At 38.2% G+C, this 13,087-nt stretch overlaps 1 protein-coding gene across 19 annotated transcripts in view; it reads right to left on the bottom strand.

The window, feature by feature from the left end:
* Positions 1–13,087, bottom strand: part of DLG2 (discs large MAGUK scaffold protein 2) — a gene marked incomplete at both ends in the record, with an annotated part of 1,874,976 nt that overhangs the window by 686,159 nt on the left and 1,175,730 nt on the right. For 3 of the 19 annotated variants that reach the window (XM_080912641.1, XM_080912638.1, XM_080912633.1), the window contains one exon: positions 10,072–10,176. The exons of the other annotated variants lie outside the window; for them this stretch is intronic. In XM_080912641.1, the coding sequence (XP_080768767.1) occupies positions 10,072–10,176 (105 nt within the window). Of the gene's footprint in view, positions 1–10,071; positions 10,177–13,087 lie in introns of those variants that run through there. 19 annotated transcript variants of the gene reach the window in all.

Raw genomic sequence — 13,087 nt, forward strand, 5'->3', positions numbered from 1 at the left:
TTTACCCTACTATGTGTGAAACCTAGGCTTAGATCTCCAGCATTACAAATAAAGTAACGTACAAGGAAATGTAATGCTTTTCAGAAAACTGATGCTATTCTACAGAACTCAGACTATGTTAGTCTCTCCCTCATCCAGACAGCACCATGGGGTCTGTAGATGACACAGAAAGAAAGAACCAAGGAAGCAAATAGTTTTCTTTCTATTTCCATTTGCTTCAGCTGTACCTGTACTTGGATTAAACTGTTTGAACAGTTAGTGATGGAGACTCCGACACTGCCCGTCCCCCATTCTTCCTTATATTTAGTATACACATTAAATCAATGACTCATGAAAAGTTGGTCTTCAGATCAATACCAAACACAACCTGGTAATTATTTCAAACACCAGTATGGTGTTTCATACCATATACAAAGTGTTCATACATATTTGCTAATTAACTTCCCACAGGAAGAGGGAAATAAAAAAAATAGTGGCATACCAATTCCCTCTGTGCCAGGCAGAAAGGCAAGATTTTATCTTGTGTATTATATTTTATTCCCTATATAACCCTAGGAAGAAAGATATTTTCTGTTGTCTGTAGAGAAATAAACAGAAGCTAACAGTGATTCAGTGAATTTGTCAAATCTAGACATTTAGAGTGAATCAAAGCCAGATTTCAAACACAAGTCTTCTGATTCTTAAGTCCCTTGTCTTTACTATTCACCCACAATACCTCAAACCCCAATTCATGGTGAGAAAAAACAACTCTGTTTACATTATTTACATAAATGCTCTGTGAAGATCCCAGGAAAAATGGAGCCACACACCCAGACCTCAGATATAGTTCAGACAGTGTGGCTGTTGCCACAAGAACCATACCTTCTGAAATTACTGATTCACTCCATATGGTGCTTTTCTCTGAGACATGCATGGTGTGGACACTGTAAGTTTCCAAAGAGCTCCAAACTGTGTGGTTTTATTATTCAGATTGCCTTTCTTCCACATGGTAGGAGTCACTCCTACAAGAACATACTCGTTCATGCCTACACAGCACCTTTGCTTTTCTGTCTTCTTTTTTCTATTCTCTAAGTCAGTTGTGGTCTCCATTCTGATGAACCTAACCAAATTTTTTATCCCAGAAGAACATTCTAAAATGCAAAGTTCTCCTTAAGCTTCCCCTTCTTAGCATAGCAAGCCTATCCCACCTCTGACACTTATAAAGCCCTCATTAGGTGTATCGGTTCAGTTCACTCTAGGTTATAGATATTTATGAAAACAAGATCTACAAAAGCACCATCATCTCAAATGCTGAATAAGCAGTTCTGTTCTACTTTGTTTTGTGGCACTCAGATAAACATCATGCCCAAAAGCAACTTGAGGAGGGAAAGGTTTATTTTCTGTTATAGCTTAGGGTGCATCATGGAGAGAAGTCAGGGCAGGAGCTCAACTGGGAACTGTATCAGAGAAAACAGAGCAATGTTGCTTCCTGTTTCCCCAGAGACACATTTTGCTACCTTTCTTATTGATTAGCCCCTCCTACATTAATCAGTTAACATTTATCAAACAAAAACATGACCACAGGCACTTCCTCAAAGGAATTTTCTTCTTCCCAATGTGTCCAGCTCATTACCAAGATTAGCCATCACTAGTTTTTTTTTTTTTTTTCTGCTTAAAAAACTTTGATGGTACATATGTTCATATATCATATGCATAATTTCTTCTCAAAATTTTGACTGTTTATATGAGTAAACCCCATGTTTCACTACATCTCATTACTGCCCTATTTATGGAAAATTATTGTTAGCTGACATTTTGTTCTATAGAACTAGAATAAAAGAAGATAAAGATTAAGGAGTAAACATCGAAAACAAGAGAATTGGTGAAATAGGTAGAAAAGACAATGGCTTCCTTCTGTGGAAAGCTCTTGCACTACCCTGATGGACTCCCTTCTGTATCATTCAAAACTGTGGTATATCCATCAAGGGAACTATCTGAAAAATGTGTATGGTTGTCAGAGCATACATAGGTGTTTTGAACTCTCATTTGTGGATCCTCATTACCTCCTAAGGAAGTATGACCTCAATTTATATGGCTTTTATAGATGAGCTGGGGGAACACACTGGCTTCTAACACAACTTGTCCAAGGTTAGTACACTAGTAAGTAGTATAGATGAAGATTGTTCATCGTGACTCAAGATCCATTCCATTAGTAGGCAGCTGCTGGCAGCACTGCCCAAAGTTACTATTCTACCCTGCATTTTATAAAAACTTGAAGATTTTGGAGGAACATGGTATTTGGAGAAAAGATAAGGATTCAAAAGTCACAGAAAAAGCAAGCTGACTCCTACAACTCAACTAAACAAATTTAATATCTCGTGATTTATCTTAACAATGAATACAGTTTTTCTATTTTACTCCATTACTAACTTTTCTTTTATACAAAAGTATTTAAAGTTATTTATAGTAAGGTCAATGTATTTCCTCCCTGACTATCAAAAGCCAAGTCCCTTATCTGCGTGGCAATGATCGTGGTGAATGAAGATAAGGAATTATGTTCCTAGTGTAAAGAAGCAGAGCCTGGAGATGGCACATTTGAAACCAACAGCTTTAATAACTCAGAGTAAAAGGTATTTCAGTGAACCCGCATTTGTCTCTCTATTTGCAGAGTGAAGTATACACTGGGTGACCTCTAAGAGTACATACCACCAGGATGTGATTTCACTCGTCATAAATTTTCCCCTACTGGGAAGCACTGGGGTATGGAAGGGGCTGGTGCTTGGAGGTACAATTCTTCCTGCAGGGAACACACTCGCTCTGCTCTTACTATCCTGACACGTGGATTTTAAGGAAGACAAGCTGAAATGAAAGAAAAAAGTTAAATTATCATTTAAGGACATTAAGGACAAATGATATAACTAGGTGTCCAATGAATTGGCAAATGGGTGACGTATTGTATGTCTGAGAAAATGTTCTTTAAAATGTCATTCTTTATCCCCTTATTCTGGTTTGACATTCTATATATTTCTCTTGTAAACTGGTTAACTGTGGCCTCAAGATTATAATATAGAAAGGCTGGGGATATAGTTTAGTAGGAGAAAACATGCTTAGCAATCACCAGGTCCTGGGTCCTATTCCTGAGACTGGCAATAGAAGCAAACAAAATCAGAAGTGAAAGGACCTTTTATAAAGAAACTGAAACATTTTATTATTATTATTATTATTATTATTATTATTATTATTATTATTAATTGTATATTTTCTGTATTTACATCTCAAATGTTATTTCCTTTCACCCCTCTTCTATCCCCTCTTTCCTCCCCCCTCCCTTTGTGTTCATGAAGATGCTCCCACTTCCAAATGCCCACTCCCATTTCAGAGCCTTGGCATTCCCCACACTGGGAAAATGGGAAAATGAGCCTGAACAGGACCAAGGGCCTATCCTCCCATTGATGCCAGACAATGCAACTGGAGCCATGGGTTTCTCCATGTGTAGTCACTGGTTGGTGTTTTAGTGCCTGGGAGCTCTTGGAGGGAGGGTGTTGGTATTGTTGTTCTTCCTATGGGGTTGCAGACCATTTCAGCTCAGTTCTAATTCTAGAATAAAAAACCAGAAACAAAAACAAACAAAAAACCCAACCATCACTGTCTTCCTTTTTCTTCTACTAATCGTAGTTTAATCCTAAATCATGCAGTTCTTAGAACATAGATGAAGTCATAGAAAATGTCATAAGACAATTCACACCTGAGGTAAAGCTTTCGTGTGAGAGGAAGTGTTAGGAGGGTTGAGAGGAAGTGTGCATACGCTCACTGCTGTTCAGTTGTTATTGGTGGTGATACGCTCATGTCTACAGTGGGTCTGCTAGCCTTGCCTCTGAAGGCCAGCACGTGACATTCAGTCTCAGTGACAAAAGAAACAGGGTAGGAAATATTTCAGTTTTATTGTTATCTCAGAATTGTTATATTTCTAAACACCTAACAATCTAGCCTATCTCTAGTTTGCCTCAAGATTAATTTCTGTTAGTAATCTGTTTTAATGAAGAAAACCACGAAGGATTGCTAAGAATGAAATGACAGTATTTAGAAAAGAAAGGGTTTCGAGATGCTGCTGCCATTTGTTGGTAGCAGAGAAGATATTGTGCAGATGTCCTTGTACATTATCATTAAATAAGCAATGGATCCTTTGTTCTTCCAGCCAAGAGACCATAAATCTCTACATCTGAAATGCCAACCAGTTCCTGGTCTTGTAGCCTTAGCTTCCTAGGGCAGGAGTCTCATTTTTCTAGCTTTTCTTTTTTGAATATGCCTTCTAATGGTCAGTTATTCTGTATGTAACAAAAGGGTTTGCTTGCTAACTCACCTATTAGCCCAAGCACAGATTTTAACAATGTTTCAGAACAAAATAAAGGGATATTGGAGCCAGGGATATAGCTTAATTGGTGAAGTGCTTGTTGTACAAGTACAAGGAACCAAGTCTGATGCCCAGTACTCTTATAAAATACTCAGGGGTAATAGCACATACTTGTCATTCCCAAGATGGGAGGGCAGATACAGGAAGATTCCCAGGAACACAGCCAGTCAACCCAACAGAATGAGTGAGCACCAGGCCAGTGAGAAACCCTGTCTCATAAAACAAAGTAGGTACTACTTTAAAATATCATGCTTGAGGTCAACCTCATACCGTCATATTCATTTGTACACACATTTATACACACTTGCAGACACAGGTGCATCCACACATGATTACATACATATGTAATCACACACACACACACACACACACACACACACACACACACACACACAGAGAGAGAGAGAGAGAGAGAGAGAGAGAGAGAGAATTGCAAACTGCACACCTGAAGGAACCATATGGGTTTTATTGCATTTTTGTTTTATTTAAAATCAAAAGGTAGCAAATAATGACATTTTAATAGCAATCTTCAAAAACGACTCAATTACAGTGCTGTAATTATCCAGGTCATGACTAGTTAAGTGTTCTCCCCCCTCCTTAGACTAAATGTCATCCTAATTTCTATACTACCAGGTATTAGGACTATCTTTTGTTCATACTCTTTACAAAGTTTGAGACTGAAAATTAGTGTATTACTGAACTGACTAGGAAGTGAGAGCAAGAAGTATAAAATAGAAAAAAAATCCAGCAAGACAGAAGATTATGTGTCAAATAATATTTAGAATTCAGAGAGGACAAAACATACTTGGAACACCATGAACTAGGACTGGAAGCCATTACTGAACAAATGCTATTTAGAGCTGACCTAAGCAGGCTCCTAAAGACGAGCCAGGGGCAGTCAAGGGATGTCATCCTGGAGCTGAGAAGGCAGATTTGGAGACTACATAGACAAAAAGGATCACTTCCTTTTCCTTGTCTCATCACTGCTCAAATTGGCACTTTTTCTGGATTAATCAGCCACCACAGAGTCACTTAGCAAAGATACTGTTTTAGGTACTGTTTTTAGCCGTGCAGAACACAGAGAGTGAGAAGAAGCACATGGTCTTGACACTTAAGTCTGAGGGTCATGGGGGGAGGGCACAGGACAAACTCATTAACTATGAACAGTACAAAACACAAAAATTAAGAAAGCCAGATGGAATGACAGAATAAGGAAGGAAGGAAGGTAGGAAGTAAGGAAGGAAAGGAAGGAAGGAAAGAAGGAAGGAAGGGAGGAAGGGAGGGAGAAAGGAAGAAAACAGAACCAAAGAAAACAGAAAGACAGAATAAGGATAAAATCAAGTAGGTTTGATGTTAGGAGGACTCCTGCTTTTACTGGCTATGTGCTTTTTAACAAGGAACCCGGCCCCTCTGACTCATGGAAGTAATGATGGTAGTTTTATCTCACAGAGTAGTTTACTTGAGTCCTGCTTGAGTAGGACTTTCTAAAGGGAGAAGAGGTGTGCCGCGTAATGTCAGGCTTGTGGGAAGGTACGGAGGCTGGATGTGAGTCACTTGAATGACAGCCTCTCATGCTGAGGCCTGCTATTCTCAGTTGATTTGTTCACCTTTTCTCCAGCTTCATTCTTTTCCTTTTGGTCCATGATTTATCTCTTTGTTTGTGGTCACTCTCTAGCAAATGCAACCAGGCTCTCTCATTGTCTGCACAGAAACCATAGGAGGTACTATGAATTTAATGTTAGGGTACTGGGACAGGAAGGAACAATGAGATAAGGAACTTGAACTGAGAACTAACACTACTGAAGGAGGTGAATGAATATTACACCCGGTCTTTGATTGACAGAAGCCTAGTACATAGTAGCCAATTGCACTAATAGCATATGAATTCCCAGCATGACTATCAACATGAAGGAAAGCAACCTTGAGAGAGAGGACAGTAAGCACCATTGAATCAAGAAGCCTTGCAGTCTCTGATGAACTGATGCTCCTACAAAGAGATGTCCATCTCTCTTATTTGGGTCTAGAATAGTGGCTGTCAGACAGCAAGGGATCCTGAACATGGGAATAGCTCAACAGACTGTAAAATGAATAAAAATAAACATGTGTCTTTATGAAAAAGCATTACTAACTTTCAGGCTATAATCAAATATTCAACTCACACATTTGTCTGATACCCAGAGATACTAGAAGATACCCAAAAGCTCTCTGATAGATTGAGTTCCTAAGAGCTCATGAAGGATGTTCACTCATCCCTGTATTCAATATTTATTAGTTTACATGAGCCAAGCACTTAATACTAAAAGATATGGGAACATCTTTGTTGTTATTTTGAGCTCAGGGCCACTGGGTCAAGCAGATGAACCTAAAAGTCCTGAGCTGATTTCTATCTCATCACTATAGGGCATGATCTGATTTGTGAAACAAGTCTTGAAATTTAAGAGTGTCACAGTAAAAAACAAAACAAAACAAAGAATGTCACAGTTTGGTTTTCTTCTTTGCAAACTACTTTCAGTTATACAGCTTGGCTACTCCAAGCTCACTGCCACTATGGCCAATGATAGGATGTATGATTGAAGGGTTATCATCTGGAAATAGATTTCCACTATTGCTGTAGATTATACATCAGGGTTTACAGAACTGGGTTACAGAACTGCATTGTCTGAAATTTCCTGTATAGTCACTATGTGTAAGAAATGATCCAGATCATCTAAGTTCCACATCATTCTCATCGTGTTTTGAATACACACTCTCACAGTGCATGCAGGGTAGAGCATTTACATGCTTTGGAACGTTTCAGGCCAGATTCCCTAAGATAAGTGATATATATATATATATATAGATAGATAGATAGATAGATAGATAGATAGATAGATAGATATAGATAGATATATATAGATATATCTATCTATATATATGTATATATATATGTATATATATATGTATATATATATCTTCATTTTGAAGTATTTCACTTTAAAAACTATTAGAATTATTTTTATTAGCATTTTATTTGTTATTTTATTCATTTACATTTCAAATGTTCTCCTCTTCCTGGTATCCTTTCTGCAACCCCCAATTCTGTCCACCCTCTGCTTTGCCTCTAGCATAGTGCTCCTCAATTTCCCCCTCCCACTTCTCATTCACATCTCTAGCAACTCCTTACACTGGGACATCAAGGCCCACAAGACCAAGGGGCTCTCTTCCCATTGAAGTCAGATAAGACTATCCTTAGCTACATATGTAGCTACAGCCATGGATCCATTCTTGTTTACCCTTTGGTTTGTGGTTTAGTTTCTGGAAGTTCTAGGTGGTCTGGTTAGTTGATACTGTAGTTATTCCTATGAAGTTGCAATCCATTTCAGCTCCTTTTGTCTTTCCCCTAATTCTTCTGCTGGGGTCCCTGGGCTCAGTTTGATGGTTGATTGTATCTGCGTCTGTATTAGTCAGTGCTGGCAGAGGCTCTCAGAGGACAGTTGTACTAGGCTCCTGTCAGCAAGCATAAAATCAAAATAACCCTGAAATTCCACCTTACACCAAACAGAATGGCTAAGATAAAAAAAAAATTCAGTGACACAGGTGCTGCTAAGTATGTGGAGAAAGAGGAACACTCCTCTGTTACTGGTAGGATTACAAGTTGGTAAAAACCACTTTGGGAAACAATCTGGTTGTTCTTCAGAAAATTGGAAATAGTTCTACCTGAAGACCCAGCTATACTGCTACTGGGCATATGCCCAAAATGTGCTCCCAACATGTAATAAGGACATATGCTCCTATATGTTTATAGCAGCCTTATTTATAGTAGCCAGAGCTGGAAACAACCCACATGCCCCTCAACTGAAGAATGGATACAGAAAATGTAGTTAATTTACACAGTGGAGTATTAGGAATACTTTTAAGGGAGGCTTTATGTGAGGCAAACAATGAGTCATTTATTTAATATGACAACACTAGCACAAGGTTTGAGATATTTAAACAGTGAAGGCTATCACTAAACTGAAATGCCATATGTAATTGTATATGAGCACATATGTGTGTGCAAATGTACATGCCTGTGAAAATGCACACATAAGTATATAAAATATAAATCATAAGGCTATAGAGTACACATATAGAGTACACTTGTGGGAACAAAGTCATTTTTCTAAGACGCAAAATAAACTCGTCAGACTGAATTGAGGCTCAATTCAAACAGCATTATCCTTACCTGTTCTTTTAACATTGGCTGTAGTTTCTTAATTTTTTAAAAACTGTTATGATACATATTTAATAATGCTTTGAAAGCATCAGAACATTTTGAAACACTGAAAATTTGCCAGTAGCCTCTCTCTAAAAAATACAACTTTTCAGGAAGACAAAGTATAAAATACTTAAATACATTTGATGATGAATTAGGGGTTTGTACTAGCAACCATGAAGAGGGAAGGCAATTGTGTCTAAAAGATCATTGATTAAAGAGTAAGTACTGAATGTTCTTGGGGAATATCGAACTCTTCCTAATAAAAGAAAGAAAGAAGAGTTTGACAAACATAGAAACAAACTTAATATATGTATTCTAGTTCAAATCACAATCACTGTAACTTCATATGACCCTGAGAGCTTCCAAACACTCATTTTCATATTGATTACAAAAACTGAATTATGCTGCTGGTATTCAAGATTGGCCTTTAGTCATACAATTAGAACTTAGAATTCAGTTAGAAACAACTCAAATACAGCAGGCAGTCTCTGAACCATTTAGGTGATTCCTAAAATGCAGAGAAAAATCATGATTATGTCCAATATGAGAACTTTGAGAATAATCTGAACAAAAAGAATATTTGGACTTTTCAGTTGTTGAAGGAAGCTTAGGTCTTGAGTTTCTATGCTACAAGTAGTACATTTTCTTGGAGGAAGTTTGTCATGATTTTTAATAAGAAATAATTTGAAGACTTTTCCATCTTTCTTCATTTGCTATCACAAAGCTTTAAAACCACATTAAAAAATTCAACTTTTTAAATATGCTTTTTCTACATACAGATCACATCACCCCAGCCTATCAGCGTGGCCTCCCTCATCCCCCAGGTGGATGAGCTGTAAGAGCAATTGTCTCTACAAAATGGAACAAGAAAAACTCATTTATGGAGTCATCATGTGTATCTATTGGTTCTATCAGACTTCTTCACAGACATGTAAGTAGAGTATCACCACTGAGGAAATGCTTATGCTTCTTAAGAAAGCCTGCAGTCTGGAGTTTATTTAAACCAGCACAGGACACAAACGCTAATTCAAGACCTTCTGATCTGTCTATAATAGCACTTGCCAAAGTTATTGAAGCTCTTTTGTGTACAAGGAACTACAAACTGCAGCTAAGTACAAGCATCATTGTGAGAAGTATCGACATTACATCCCATCGTAGTGTGTGCCACTATTAGAAACTACTGTCCTCATGGTTCTAATCTGGACCACTATTACTCTTTGTCACTGATCAATATTTGGTCACATTAAGAATGCAGAATTCATACAAAGCAAACAAGAACAGACATGCCCTTATCTGAAGCAAGAGCTACAAGAACCATAGAGATTTAGCTATAATGATGATACATCTTTAAATATACAGAAGAGCTTTTTTCCTGCATGTCAAGATGTCAAGAACTGCCGAGACGAGTGAAAGAATCTTTAAGTAAATAAAGCACTTTCCTTACCGGAATGAAAGCATGCTGCATAGCTTCTTCACATTGTTTTAAAGATGCAATTGTATCCCACAGAAGCTGATAATTCTCAGCTCGGGAATCACTTGGCCGTTGCATATCGAAAGCCGGTAACATTCAAACTGAGCTCAAAGAACCCAGTTGAAGAAGAGGAAAAAAAAAACCTGCAGATCTGTTACATAAACTTCTTAATTAGATCGGCTACACAAACTGCTATCTTAAGGCTTTGGGAAAAGTTAATCAGAACATTTCTTTGGGGGGATAACTGGGCGTGACTTGAACAGAGGCAGATGTTTTCATTGGGAAGGATTTTCATTCCTACACTTGTAAAAAGCAAGAAGCAATCGCAACAGTGTTCCCCTGTCTTCACATGGGTCTGGCAAAACTGCACATACCATAAGTGTGTGGGGGGAAGGAAGTAGGAGGAAGAACGTGGGGAAAAGTGCTTCTACCACAGGCTTCGGGTGGCAGGCCACAGAGGGAGAATTTCAGTAAAAAATGGTGACTTGGTAGGAAATGGATAATACAGACATGTGTTAGATATACAGGCAGGCACCTGCACTTGTGTGCTATGGGAGACATGCTTGCACATGCACAGTATCTTTAACTATCTCCAGGGTTCGTTTAGGACATAGAACAAATCTAATTTTTGTAGCATATATTTCACCGTATCACAGCAGAAGTTGATTAAGACTCTGTCCTGAAGACTAGTCATAAAGCTTAAGGTAGTCAAATAATGCCAGCTAAATGTTTTAGAATTTCAAAGTAGTTAGAAGAACTTTGGGCTGCTTATGCATAGGGAGGCAGTCACACTTAATTCCTCTGTTAGATAGCATTTACAGAGATAATGTAAGGACAGCCATGACTTTGTATATTCCTGTGACCTATGGTTGGTCTGCCCAGAGCTAGAAAGTCTTAATTCTAAAGAAATATGTTTGTGCAGTTCACCAAGAAAAAGAAAATTACAGTCACTAAATGGAATATGAAAATACTATATTCTGATTTTTCTTTCACCAAAGACAGCAGCCTGCCACAATTCCCACAGTATTTGAGGGATCGCTGCGGTAGGAGAAGGCTTTTTGAAGGAAATGCTGAGTGGTAGCAAGATGGTAAGGAACGCAGATGCTCAGGACTAGCTTCACAGCCAACAATGACAACATTTGTTGATGCACTGTGAGAGGCAAAGGCTAGCGGAGAAAATACATAACACGCTGATTACACTGTACATTCAATTGACCTCAAAATTCTCAACAGTGTAAGACTAGGTGTTAGTACAGGGAATACCCTGATGGCACAGATAAAAGACTTCTCCTGCACCCTTTCTGGTTATTTTTGGAAGACCTGCACGATTTGGGTTACCTAGTTTTTCTGCCTTTGCACTCTGGTGATGGTGCATTTGTTCATACTAGTGACCTTGCAGTATGAAAGTACCCCACACTGATGCTCAGACTTCTCTTATCTCATCTACTTTCGGGATTTGTCTTTTAATCAAAGGAACCAGGGGGACAAGGCTTTAGGACTTTCTACCTGGGCTAACTGGAAGGAAGATTCTTTTTCTTCAGCATTGTGTGTCTAGAGCATAAGGCTATTGCCATCAGACATTTGTTCCTCAATATCAAGTCAACCAAGCTTCGCTTTGCTCATTCATGGCGTTCTGTTCAGTTCACACCCACAGTCCCTCCTCTGCTTTTATTCCTGCCCTTATCCACTCCCATCTGCCCCAGCCACATGCTGCTGCCTCATGTATGGCCGGCCGGCCCACAACTTCCCGAAAATATTCTCCCACTAGTAAATGTTCTGAGCCTCACAGGAAGTGGCTGGAAAAATAAGTGCTTTTGTTTTTAAAGTCATCTTTCAAAAATCCCAACCTATCTTTTCTTAATTTTCTTGAGCAAGACACTACTCTTATTCAGAGCACAATTTTCAAGTCTAATTCTTGCCTTTGCTCAATAGACCTTACCCACATTTTGACTAGAAACTCCTAAAAAATTCTGATTTTCTTAATATTTGTAAACAAGAAAAGGTTAGAGAATTCACAATCTATGTGTAAAAAGTAGACATAAGATATTCCTTAAATATCTACTAACTCATTTATTAATTTATTTTTTAACCACATGAAGCATCTCCTATATGCAATACTTCATGATAATTCCTTGAACAAATAGTTGAATCTATTCTTAAGGAATAATGCAAGAGGAAGGTAATGGATTATACAAAAAAAGACAAGTCTAAAATGTCTAATGCATTAGAACAGGTATCTTAAATTAACATCACAACAATAAAAAAACTAATCATACTTCTATGTGGACATCAGGATAGGCTCATAAAAATTCCTCACTTGACTAGAGCTTAAAGTTGATTAAAAAAACAGAAGATGTAAAATTAGGTCAGGGAATGAGACAATAGAGGGGGGTGAAATGATGCAGGGTAGAAAGGAGGAAGGGAGCCACTATATAGTTGCTGGGATTTGAACTCTGGACCTTTGGAAATGCATTCAGTGTTCCTAACCACTGGGCCATCTCTCTTCCTGGTCATATACCCAAAAGAAGCTCAAACATATAACAAGGACACATGATCTATCATTTTCATAGCAGCCTTATTTATAATAGCCAGAAGCTGGAAAGAACCCAGATGTCCTTCAATAGAGGGCTGGATACAGAAAATGTAGTACATTTACACATAGGAGTACTACTCAGCTATTAAAAACAACGACTTCATGAAATTCCTAGGCAAATAGATGAAATGTGAAGTTATTATCCTGAGTGCAGTAACCCAGTCACAAATAAACACTCATGGTATGTACTCACTGATAAGCAGATACTAGTCCAAAAATCCTGGGATGCCCAAGAAAAAATTCACAGAAATTATGAAACTCAAAAAGAAGGAAGACCAGAAGGTAGATGCCCCAGTCCTTCTTAGAAGAGAGAACAAAACACTCATGGGAGGAAACAAAAGGACAAATAGAGGAGCAGGGATTGAAGAAAAGATCATCCAGAGACAGACTCACCTG

Source organism: Micromys minutus (assembly GCF_963924665.1).
Source record: "Micromys minutus genome assembly, chromosome: 2".
Lineage (NCBI taxonomy): Eukaryota > Metazoa > Chordata > Mammalia > Rodentia > Muridae > Micromys > Micromys minutus.